At 44.3% G+C, this 13,146-nt stretch overlaps 1 protein-coding gene across 1 annotated transcript in view; it reads right to left on the bottom strand.

Annotated features, from left to right (window-relative positions):
- LOC109287189 (VPS10 domain-containing receptor SorCS3) overlaps positions 1 to 13,146 on the bottom strand; it is a 541,768-nt gene that overhangs the window by 87,138 nt on the left and 441,484 nt on the right. The window contains exons 17-18 of the mRNA XM_019502155.1: positions 5,013 to 5,130; positions 2,856 to 2,989 (exon numbers count right to left, since the gene is read on the bottom strand). Of these exons, the coding sequence (XP_019357700.1) occupies positions 2,856 to 2,989; positions 5,013 to 5,130 (252 nt within the window). The remainder of the gene's footprint in view (positions 1 to 2,855; positions 2,990 to 5,012; positions 5,131 to 13,146) is intronic.

Here is a 13,146-nt window from a genome sequence, read left to right as displayed (position 1 = left end):
GTGTGGACCAGGAGGGGTATGAGCCCCAAGTCCTGTGTGGACCAGGAGGGGTATGAGCCCCAAGTCCAGTCTGGATCAGGAGGGGGTATAAGTTCACCTACTTCCATCAAAGGCATCTTCCTAAAACAGATGCCTGCCTGCCAAACTTAATGATGAAGCCACAGCAGCTACTGGACTCAATGGGATTTTTTTCCATAATCTGTAATATGTTTTGGATCAGGTCCCATGTGCATCCCTGCCTAGACTTGATCAGAGGATATTTAGGTAAGAGGAAAGAATAAAAATAGAGACCCTGGACCTCAGCCCGCAAGAAGCTAATCAATGCCAGCAAGCTACACCGTTCCGGGAATCGCAGACAGCACAGAGTCCATCTCACAACGGCCCCGTGCTCCTCTGGATGCTCTTGTTTTAACCGTGAGCCTCTTGAAGACCGAATAGAAAGTTTTAGAGAAGGGCCTTAGCAAGCAGAATTAGTTGTATACCCAGTGACCCCCTAGCCGATGCCAGTACTCTTTGGCGGCCAGAAATTTCTGAGCTGCTTGAAGAGATTCAGCGATTCCCTAATGTTCTTTGTCTTAACATTCAATTTAATCACCCTCAGTGGGTCAGCCCCGCATAGGCAGAAATGCCTGGCAGTGACTCGGTAATTAAAAATGTTCAGGAGGAGTTGTACTTTGCCCCAAAGAAGAAAAGAGACACATAAATATTTAATAAAATTAAAGACAACATTGCTGTATGCCCCAAAGGCTCCAGGCATGTTCATTAACTTCTGGTAAATGTATATTAAAATCTCACAGGCTGTCCACCTTCCCTCTCACAAGCCTCGGGGTTTGCATAAGTTAGGGAAATAATCAAGTCCAGCTGCTGCTCCGTCTTTTGCGGAAAAGCTTCTTGACAGAGTAAATAAAGAAACAGCGGGGGCGGAAAATACCAGCGAGCATTTGAATAACGCTTCCTGGTTCCCACTGCCATTTTTCTTCTTCTTCAAAAAAAAGGCTAAGGTTTGATTTTTAAAATGCTTGCTCAAGCCGGTGTGCTCTTAGCCACAGCGATGCCGGCCTTCTGTTTATCTGTTGCCTCCACATCAGGTTAGCAAACCCACATGCCTGTGTCTGGAAAGTGTGGGTCTACGGAAAGGTGGCTAAGCCGTAGTGACAAAGTGCACTTCCACATCTAGCCCCTCGGGCTCTCCCAGTCAGATCTGCTCGGTTTAACACAGAAAACATGGGCCAGCTGAGATTGCCCAGAGCAGTTCGTGATTTTGGGTACCTTGCTGGGTTTTTGGGATGCCCAGGTTGAACAGCCTTCAAGAGCCCTGCTTTTCCAAAAGTGATGAGGGCCATCCTCTTGAAAAATCAGAGCTCTTGAAGATATCTCAGATTGGGTACCACAAAAATGGAGGTGCCCAAAACCAATAGTCATTTTTGCTTATTGTGATGGGTTTCCCTTCCTCTGTCTTTCCTGTCAGCCCTGCAAACTCACGTATCTAAGTCAAGCTGGTTCCTTCTGGCTTGTGCATCACAAAGAGCTACGATGTTGTAACAAGAGCCTCATGAAAATAGACCAGCGGCTGAACTTTGCAGCCAGAAAGCAGGAAACGCAGCAACCGGTGGGACCAATGCATAAGCGTTGGAGCTAAATGACAGGCTGAGCTCTATGCCATGTGCAAACATGTCTAAGATAAATACTGCAAGAAGGTCCTGTTCTTAGTGTAAAACCTTAGGTTTAGGAGTGACAACTGCCTACAAGATGCCATTTCTCCTGGATTAAGTTGGAAGACTTTTAAATTTCCTTCCTGCATTAGAGTCATAGCATCATAGAAGACAAAGGTGGGAAGGGAGCTCAGGAGGTCACATCTAGTCCAACCCCCTGCTCCAAGCAGGACCAGCCCCAACTACATCATCGCAGCCAAGCCTTTGTCTACCCAGGTTTTAGAAACCTCCAAGGATGGAGATTCGACCACCTCTCTGGGTAACCTCTTCCAGTCGTCAGAGAGTTTTCCCTAATATCCAACCTCAACTTCCCTTGCTGCAACTTAAGACCATTGCTCCTGTCATCTGCCACCACTGAGGACAGTCCAACCTCATCCTTTTTTGTAATCCCCTGCAGGTAGATAAAGGATGCTATCAAATCCTCCCCACACTTTAGGAAAAGGTGAAACTTTTTTCAGATGAGATATACTTCTGCTCGATGTCTCTGAGTCTTGGGTTGGACCCAACTGTCTCCAGTTGCCCATGAAAACATAGTAACCTTTCTTCATATTACTTGTTTCCCATCATTTTGGTGCCTTTACATGTCAAGATCGGATCAGAAAGTCCTGCCAAAACTGACAGACCAGATTCTCAGCTCGGATACGCTGGTATAGAGGCACTGAAATCATGCAAGAGAAACAGCAAGTTGGGGGTGGGTTACAAAAAGCAGCTTCTCAAAGTGACCTGACAGCAGTTTGGAATTTACAACACCATTAATTCGAAACATCAATATTTATGCAAAACAGCTAGTGACTTCTGACAAGCTCCAGGTGCACGGGGAGGCGAAAGAAGCAGAATCGGCGGATTTCTTAATAAAGTCCTGCTGAAAAGCAATAAAACTTTCCCAGGCTAACAGAAAAATCATTTCCCTGTCTTGTACCTTGGGGCCTCAAGTGGTGACAAAAGCCAAGCGAGTCTGAAATCTCTTCGCCAAGTAGGAGGCACCCTCCAGCGGCGTGTTGTAGGGGCAGTGTTGGCCTACCCATTTATTTCCATCATAGCCCCCTTGGATGCCGTGCACATCCAACCACCTGGCTCTGCACAAGCCCCGGAGCAACAAATTGCACAGCAGTGTCATGAGTTATAAAGGACCAGGGTACTCACCACTCGAAGTCCCCATCGGCGCAGACGCAGGGTTCGGAGACGACGGTCCTGGAGTAGTCTCTCCCCAATGCACACTGCGCCCCGGGCTTGCGCTTCTTATAGATCTTCCTCTCTCCCATGACACAAGGCTCCCCCTTCCGCAGAAGAAAGAGCGGGAGTTAGAAGGAGAAACCAGAGGATTTCTAGTTCCTGCCTCCCCCACAGCGTACTGATGTCGACCTGATTATTCCTATTGTGCAAGTGGCAAAAGTCACGCATCAAGAAGGGAACTCTCCAAGGGCAAATGCAAAGTCTGTGACAAACCTAGGTGTAGACCCCACGAGCTTGGGCTTCTCGTCCCCCATTTGCCTGCAACTCAGCCTACTGCACAGTCTTACAGCACTCGATTTGTTTCAAGCACCGTTCCAGGAGGTTTAAGGCTTTCTAAAGCAATACAGAGGATACCTAAATAAAAAAAAAGAAAGTCTGACCTTTAGGTGAATGGCCATAAATAAAATTTTCTGTTGCACTGAAATAACTTGCTTGGGCCCAAAAGGAAAGAAAATACACTGCAGAATTGAATTACTTTTCTTTCCTGTTATTCCCAATGCCCAAGATGACCGTATGGATTCACGGGTACTGTCTCTTTTTGTCATTTCCAACGGTTTTAATTTGTTCTCTCTCAGGATGTTAACCACTAGGCTACCTCACGCTCCTTTTTAACCTCCAGCACCCATGTTTTTTTAACTGCACTTCTTTCCCACGGGGAGGCCCGTGTCCTTGTACAATGATGGCTTTCCCAAGGGATGGAGCCTCCTTGGCTTCTGGCCATAAAAGCATCGAGCTTGAAAATGAGACACGTGGTCACAGATGGCAAAGCCTGTAGAGACGACAGAGCATGTTTGCCTTGTATAGCATCTGCACATGCTTCCTCCTCTATACCCGCTACGTCTATGTCTATATCAGGCATTTTTCTTCTCCGGCATCCTCTGTTAAAAGACTCCCTAGGAGTATACAAAATCCCATGAGGTAGGCAGAGCTCCAGAAGCAACTCCAACCCTCTTATAAGTTAACCACAAAGGCATGCTTTACCTTATCTGAGCCATGCTGATGGGCAACTGGGCACTATCACTAGCCCACATAAGGCTGGCGTCACACCCAAAGTCTCTTCAAACTTTTCCTTTGGGGCAGGGTTTTTTAGCCCAAATTCAAAACCTTGCCAGGTAACAGAACACAGGGGCCCAAAGACCTGCCCCTCCAGACCCTTCTCAGTGCCCCACGGCCTCCTGCAGCTCCCCAAAGCCCTCAAAAGGTGTTCAAGGCATGTCTGCATGGCCCAGTTCAGCGCTGTGCTCGGTCTGGAGCCAGAAGCAACGTAGCTGCAACAGTGCAGTGCTCAACCCAGGCAAATCAAGCCTATGCAGAAGGCGGCATTGACACAGGGCCGGAGATGGATCCAGGCCCCCAGCCAGTATCTGCATGGCACTGCACCGTGATGGGCAGAGGTACCAGCTTGTTGGGAGCTAGCTCAGTTATCCCACAGGGCGCATTCTCGCATTGCTGTGTGCGGACAAGCCCACTCAACCTGCCTCTGGCTGTGGCTGATAACTGAATGGGATTGCTTCGAAATGGGTCCCTTGGCTATTAAAGGCACCTAACACCCTGTTACACTGTTCTGTAAGTGGACACATGCCAGCAAGGGTCATTTGAACTTCCTGGGACCAAGAACTTCCTGGGACAAGTTGGATGGTGCTTGGTAAACCCTTGCAGGTTTTCAGAAAGAGCTAGTGAACGACCCGCTAATTTTAGGTGATCTTATTTAAAAAAAAAGCAGACTCTACTGGCATATAATCAAAGCAATCAAAAGGCATAAAGGGGCTTTAACCTGGTAGTCAAGTACAAGACATGCCTCTTTTGCACCGGTGCAGTGGTGGATAGGGACCTTTGGGTGCGTGAGATTTGGCTTATTGCAGTTTTCATGTAGTCCAGAGCACCAGGATTTAACACCACTCCAGAAAAGTAAGCACTTAAACTATGTCACATCTACAGGTGAAAACTGCCAACTGCATTGAAAGATGCCAGATCCTTCTCTTCTTGGGGAAGAGAGCAAGGCAGGCTCCTACCCACAAGCACGCAAGGAGAGCTCGGATAAAGGCCACTCCAGAGACACAGTCATACCTGGTTGTGCAGGTGCCAGGTCTGGTAGTCATCCTTGTTGCATCGCCTGCTGAAGATGGATTTGTAGTCCACTTTGACCAGCTGCCACTCTGAACGGAGACTGAAGTGCCCAAAAATTCTGAGCATTGGGGGAAAAAAAGAAGTGTACGCGCACCATCAGCTTGGGGAATAGACTTCCCTTGTGGAAACCTTCCTGAATCCAAGAGTGGAAACCAACACGAACGTCCCTAACTCCTCACGGGGAAAAACAATTCGCCTGAACCTGCCTGCGCACTGGTTCCCAATCATCTGCTGGCATCCAATGCCCTTTCCTCTGATCCGGCCTCTGTCTTGTCTGTGTGTGTGTGAATGGCATGCACTGTCATGGCTAGCTCAGACAAGCAAATGCTGCTGTTGCACAAAGAAGAAATGACGGCAAGAGAGATTAGTCATATTAAAGCCACTGGAAATAGGGACCCAAGGAGTTCTACCTTTGTCTTTGCTCTTTCTTAGCTAACTCAGTTTAGTTGTTTCTATTGTACAGAAAACACTAGGAAATATATATATGCTGAGCTGAACAATGAAGTGAGGAAGGTGACTACAGGTAATGCTCGGTTAAGGTGACACAAGAAAACTCCTGCAAAAATTGCTCTGAGTGTTGTTATGTGCCCCGGTGGCATTAGGAAAGAGCTGAGGTGGTACTGGGATTGCAAAATAAAAAATCACTGCAGGGTGGGGAAGTCGGTTTCTGAAATGCATTTGAGCAGGCTGATTATTATCCCTGATTCGGTGACTTGAGTCTGTGGTCCAGCTTCCCAAATAAGGATATCATTTTCACATCCCCAAACCACAGATTTGTCCCTAGAGATACCAACCAGCTCCCGAGCCCCACTCTGCTCAGTGCTACGTGGACTCACCAACAGGCAAGATAAAGGGGTATGCTGTACAGTCAGGAAGTGTAGTGCTTTGTTGAAGCTGGGAGTTACCCATGCACTTGCAAGAACAGGACAAAATGAGACCAAGCACATCAATGCTGTGCATCCCACCATGCTCTCAAGTGCAATAATTACTAAGACAGTCTACCTGGAAGACGCTCACATTTCCTAAAAGGAAAACAACCCACAACAAAACCACCCCCAATTCATAAATAACATCAGGTATCCACACAAAAGGCTCCACTCAACTGGAATCGTTGGATGAGCTGTGGGGAGCCTGCTTTTTGATCAACTAACTGCTTCTTAAGCCTCGTGCCAGTGGCTGTTTTCTCAGTAAGAAGCAGTTTTTGACTCAGCAGAGGCTGAAGAAGTGTATTTGTAAGGGGAAGCTATGGCATAGGCAAAGGTAACCACTTGGAAAGCTATAAACAAAGCTACAATCTCTCTCTCTCCCTCTCTCTATATATATAAATAAAATGAAGCCAATCAACGTGTTATCAGAACAAACTAACAGAATCGGCTTCTCCTCCCAAAACTGGGAGATTCGGACGTTGAAGGAATAGCTCCTTGAAAAACTTGGCTAAAATTTAATTCGGCTTATTTTTACACTACGCATAATCTGAGTCTTTTCTAGCCCTCGCACAGAAGCGGGTACAGCCAAACCACCTTAACAACAGGCTTTAGAAAATGGATGGAGAAGTATTTTTCCATATGCCAAGTCTTTCACAAAACTAAATGTTCACTCAAGGCATTTTTGAGATTTTTATAATTCTATTATGTCAACCTAAAAGTGCCGAGATGCTCGGCGAGTCTTGCAGTGAAAGGGAAAAAAAAGCAAAGCAGAAAAAAGTGACTTCCTTGACACCTACACTGCTCACGTTATGACTGGAGTCTTTATCTCTCTGGGACCCAACCCAGGGTTTGCTATCACCCCTTGCCCCATCTCATTTCCAGCTGGACTGTAAACTTACCTCAACTTGCCCTGCTGCAGCCTGAGCCCATTGCTCCTTGTTCTGTGATCTTCCACCAGTCCAGCTCCATCCTCTTTGGAGCCCCCTTTCAGGTAGTTGAAGGCTGCTGTTAAGTCCCCTCTCAGTCTCCTCTTTTCTAAACTAAATAATCCCAGTTCCCTCAGCCTCTCCTCACAAGTCATGAGCCCAGCCCCCAAACCATTTTCACTGCCCTCCGCTGGACCGTCTCTAAATTATCAACATCATTTCTGTAGTGGGGGCTTCTAGGCTCTGTGATGTCCAAACCACTCCGTGTCGATTTAGCATGTATTAGATAGGGTCTGGCTCCCAGCTGCTTCCATTGCACCAGGTTTGGGATGCCACACAAACAGCTCTCCACCCACTCCTGACAAATCCAGTAATATCACGCTTGCAACACGGCTATGTTCACACCCAACATCTCGTTCAGCTGTGCTTTTGAAGATGGCTTTCAGCTTACATCCGCCTGCGTGGCTAAGACGTCTCACAGACTCACTGTGCATCTTTCCTCCAAACCCATTTGCTTGTAGATGATTTGAAGGTCACTCCATTTGGTGAGCTGCAGCCCTACCCAATATCAATTGGCCTGGTCCCATTGACCCCAAGGGGACTCTGCTGATTTATGCCAGCTGTGGATCCAGCTGTGTCACAAGCTCCTTACAGCAGAGAAAAGAACCACTTGCTGAAACCCAGCAGACAGCACAACCAGAAATATCAAGACGACTGAGTGGCCATGGGATGGGATAAGAGCTGAACTGTGAAGTGTTGGTTCTGTCAGCTGACAGCACAGCTGGCAAAGCAGAAGGCTGCAATGCACTTTCACCAGCCTCAAAACTCACCACAACCATGTGCTTTTTTAAAACTAAAAAACCCCCCTGAAACTCTTGCTTAGTAATAATAATTAATGGAAAAAACAAGGTTTTCTAAGTGGAATTCAATGCATTAGCATTCCAAAAGCATGGAGCATTAGCTACTCTTTAATTAAATGATTTCAAAGAAGATCTTTGTATATAATTGCTATAATTTAGATGGAAACAATACTATGCTAAATGTAATTAGAGCAGTATGAACTCTACAGGATGTTTTCCTCTGTGCTAGTGGGATTATTCTGGGTCACCAGGTTCTCATACGTTTTTTTCAATAAAAAAAATGCTCCTTAATACTGATTAATGAGCATGATCCAGCTTTCAGTAATAAAGAATGCTCTTAGGCAGAGCAACAAGCAAGCAAGGCTGCTGGGCTTGCAGACAAGGATGAGATTCACCAATATTGTCTACCACTGTGATGCATATAGACTGTGTGATGTACTAACCTATTGATTTGGTGATGGTGCTTGGTAAAGGAAACTCTGAGCCAATCAGCTCTGGCTTTGCAATAGATGTTTTGGAATGAATAAATAAATAAATGTTTTGGTAACAGATCACATCCTAAAGAAAAGGGTGTGAAGAGACAAGCCAGAAGGTTCCCGCTGGTGAATCTGCTCACTAGCTTACAGACACTTTCTCATTCAGTGTATCATTTCTATGTGAGTTTTTTTCCAATCTGGTTATTTTACTCACTAAGTCAGGTGAGTATTTTTTCTTTCCCCCCTACAGGTTGCTAACTTTCTAGAGTGAGATACAGGTCAAGGAAAAGAAGGTGGACTCTTGAGTTTGGCTGCAGTCACTGAAGACTCTTCATTGCTAGGGTATGCGTCTATTGCAGGGCTAGACATTATCAATTTCTGAGCAAATTATTAGGGATTTGGAAACCATTCCAAAATGCCTGCAGATTCATGATGAAGTCATTTTGGAAAAGGTCAGTGGCAACACTGCTATAATTAAATCTTTCATTAATTTTTTAAATACACAATAACTTATAAATGCAATAAAAATTGACCAGATGACCTTGCAGGAAATTATTTAGAAAGCTATTTCATTTTGTGGAATAACCTCACTAGCTGAAGAGTAACATAACCTTTCCTTCTGTTTTTTGTCTCGTTGAGTCATTTTTGGCTTATTAAATAATATTTATTAATGGCAGATCAAGTGAGGGGCTTGGATGTCTTGGGTTATGACATTTTCACCTCTAGACTCCTGGCTCAAACCCTGCTGTAGCCCAGTAGTGAGAACCAAGTCTTACCATGCAACAGCTACTGGGTTGTTCAGGCAAAAGGCACAGGTTGGATCAGTTTGTGTTCACTGCTACTGTCAGAAGAGAAGCCAAAGCTGCTCAGGCATGAAAATTAAATTGCTTGCTCATTCTTAACTCAAACCTCCTTTTATCAGGTTTGAAATCAACAAGTAGGACAGTATATGAGGCAGGCATGTGTCCTGCTGTGTTTGGTTGCCTTCACTCTGGGTATATAGGAAGGACTTTGATCTTCAGAGTTGTTAATCGAGCACCATCTATTGTAACGGACTGGAGCATTTGCAAAGCTTCCCATTTTTAACGGTGCCGTCCAGATCCCATGGTTAATGTGAGCATCTATGGAGTGGGCAGATGCAGGAATGGAAAATGACTGTGAAAAACATCTTGCAGCTGTCCTGACCTCAGAGGGAGGGCGTGCGTCTTCATGCATTTTAGAAATAGCAACATTTTCCTTCACTGGACAATGGGAAGGTTGGGTAGATGAAAATGTATTTGACACAGAGGTTTAGCTGTGATCCCAATTATATTCCTTCAAAGGCAGCCAGCACCAGGATTTGGCAGTGAGCAGTCTTCAGTTTGTTTATTTAGTATTTGGTAGACACTGTCTACAAAGAAATACATTTAATTTAACGAATTAACATTCCAGTGATCCAGCACCATTGTGGTGTTTTCTAATGAACCAGCGTGAATCTGGTTTTACGTAACGTTTACGTCAGACATTTATTGATAAAACCATTATGATAGGTAGTGAGCATTTAAACTTTTTTTTTTAAAGGCCTTTGATACAGAATCCATCTTATGTGTAGGATGAAGTATACAAAGCATTAAGACTAGGGCCATGAGAGTATCTGATTTCTTTTGTTCTTACTGTTGACTGGAAAGTCAAACAAAAGAAGTTTAAGGTCAAATGAAACATTTACCTGTTGTTCTATATGCACTATACCAGGGGGTCCCAAACTGTGGTACGCACACCCTTGGGGGTATGCAAGACATCTCTGGGGTGTTCATGGGAGAAAGCGTGTAATGGCAGATTTAATTTTCATATTTTAATAATTGGCATTTAAGGGGTTAAAATATAAAACGTGTGCTGGTAGGGGTATGTGGGCAGTTGGTAAATCTGGAAGGGGGTACGCAATAAGGAAAAGTTTGGGATCCTCTGTACTGTACAATACTATACAATACTGAAATACATCTAAAAACAAAAACATCCTTTTGAACTGCAATATTTCATTCTGAAAGTAAAATAAAGAATGTTGATATTCTCCAGAATTTGCTGTTCCTCTTTCTGACTGAAACTTCTTGGGGGGGGGAAATTAAGACAAATTGCCCAAAAGTTTCAGTTGACCTAAAACTGTAAGTTTCCAGAAAAAAAGAACATTACCGCTTAAAAAAATACAACCTACAAAACTATCAGACTCAGAACAAGACACCTCTTCTCTAAGCAATGCCTTGTTCACAAACTGGGTCATGGAAAGAGTTGCTGAATGGGAGGACCATAGGAGTAATATACACTGCCCTAGCATATCCAGGTCTGAAGGAAGTGCAAATAGAGGACACCGTTGCACACTTACGGGTACATGGCCACATTCTCCTCTAAGAGCAAGGACCATCAATCATCCCATGCCACATCCGCAAAATTCCAGGATCGCTGGAATTGAGTGAACATCAATGTATATTTGCCATATTATGATGATGATTAATAATAATATACACTTCTATAGCATCCATTTCAAATTTCTCTGTGAGGGTTAATCCTATGCCGAGGATTAAAATAAAGGGCAGAGCTTGGAACTGGTTTGTTCAGCGTCTCCCAGCAACTGATGATGTCTGTGTGATGTGCTCTCACACATAAATATATAGGCACAGCTTTACTGTGGACCCCCACCGCGTCTGGAAAGGAGTGCAAGTCCTTGATGATACACAGATGACACAGACTTGTAGGTTTTAAGGGCGGACAAGACTATTTGATCATCTTTGTCTGACTTCCTGTACAACACAGACCATCGCATTTCAGCCACTTACTCCTCCATTGTGTCCAATAACTATGAGCTAATAAACCTAAACAGTGACAATTTCCCCCAAAAGGCAGAGTTACCATCCCTTGACTTGATGTCACCCATGTCTAACAAGGCTGCAGCACACTACGTGCAGGCATAGCCGTGAAGCACGTAAGCCATGAAGGAACCACTGCAAATTGAGTCGGTAGGGCTAGATTTTATGAATGGAGAATGAGAGTTGAGCCATTCCCTGTGAATTAAGCATAAATCATGACTTTGGAGACAACCAAATGGGCTGTGTAACCTCCTGATTGTTTTTTATTAGGGTTTAGATGGAATTAGCGCTAAAGGAGGTCAGTGGTTACAACGAAATTGGATGGAAAGAGAGTGAGACAAAGAAGCAGAACCTAATTGAGGGAGACACAGATCAGCAATTAGGGAGAGTGGAAGAGGAGCCAGATTTATATTATCTAATGATTGGCAAGATGATGCAGGCAGCAAGAGACTGGAAATGAAGGAGGCATAAAAGATGAAAGATGACAGTGTAAAGGAGGGCAATTGCCAGTGAAAAAAAAAACACTTCATAATTTTTTATCCAAATAATAAATACAGCTTTTAAAAGCCACTTTGAAGCATTGGATACAGCTGGTTTCAGCTGACCAGTCAGGCAGAGGCTTCAGGGAACTGAGATATGAGTCAGGGCTGCCTGAATTTCTCTCTACAGATGGGAAAAAGATGGGAAAAATGGCATTCATCTTTGGAAGGGGAAAACAAGGTACTGAAGGGAAGCAAGTATGCATTTTCACCTAGATAAAATATACAAAGTCCATTCGCAAGAAACAGGACCATATCCTGAGCAGGTGTACACCGGTACAACTCCATCAAGTTGAATAAAGCTCTTCTGACACCAATGAAACTGACATTTAGTCCCCAGTAGTCATGGTGGACAACCATGAAATTGACACGAGTCTTGTCAATGCCACTTGACAGCTACTATCAAGTAGGACTGGAGTCCAAGGGAGCTTCTCTCCTTTGAGAAACAATGGGTGATTTTGTTTCCAAAGCAAACATTTTATGGAGTTCCTGGTTCACAGAAAATTTGGAAAAATCTGCTTCCATTCCAAAAAAGGAGGAAAAATAAACCCTCTAAATTTCAAAATGTTGAAATCCTCCAACGAATAAGAAATGCCAATGCTTACTGGTAACCTTCATTGACAGGTATTGGGCTGAATGTTCAGGGAGGAATGCAACCCCCTACCAAAGGGCCAGAGACCAATTAAGGTAGAGGTAACGGGCTATAGGGAGGAAGCACAGAGAAAAAAGGCTGGAAGGGACTTCTGGAGGTGATCTAGTCCAACCCCCTGCCTGAGCCCTGTCCAAACCATCCTATCCAAACCATACTCAAAACTCTACATAAGACTACCATCAACGGTGACACAACACAGAAGGAACATCCTAACCTGCCACAGGTAACGCAGGAGAACCAGAGAAGCCAATGTCCTGCTTCTATGAAATGTTGTCAATCTAGGCTCAAGGCATCCCAGGTAGAGGAAGTCCAATGCACAGAATTGCTGTGACTATAGAGACAACCCAGGATCCTTAATGCTATCACTGGTGCTATGGTTCCTTGAGCAACTGGCTATGGGGTTGACTCATCAAATCAATGGGCACTTTTTTTTTTTTAAAGCGCCGGTATGAGATCAAGAATGCGACATACTACATGGTAAGGAGCGATGTTCGTGTTAGCAAGTAACGCCAAGTGCAATTAGCGAGTAATCTGCAGACCGTATAATTACGAGGAGGCTCCGCTGTTCCTGGTGGATTTACAGATTAGCTGCCCAGCAACAGGCGCCAGGGAGGGACGTGGGAAGGGTTAAAAATATTAAGTGATGCCAAAATATATGTTTATTGAATAGAAAATCAAGGCTTTTGAAAACCATGAGATTGTTAAAATAAGGGAGGTGGCAGGATATAGATATATATGGATACATATATCTATACACATAGACAGACAGACAGACAGACAGATAGATAACTAATAATGTCACATGCATTAGATAGATAGATAGATAGATAGATAGATAGATAGATAGATAGATAGATA

The sequence above is a fragment of the Gavialis gangeticus genome, unplaced genomic scaffold, assembly GCF_001723915.1.
Source record: "Gavialis gangeticus isolate Ggan-Ray unplaced genomic scaffold, GavGan_comp1, whole genome shotgun sequence".
NCBI lineage: Eukaryota > Metazoa > Chordata > Crocodylia > Gavialidae > Gavialis > Gavialis gangeticus.
Note: the sequence above shows the minus strand (reverse complement) of the source record. Positions and strands in the feature narration are given on the sequence as shown.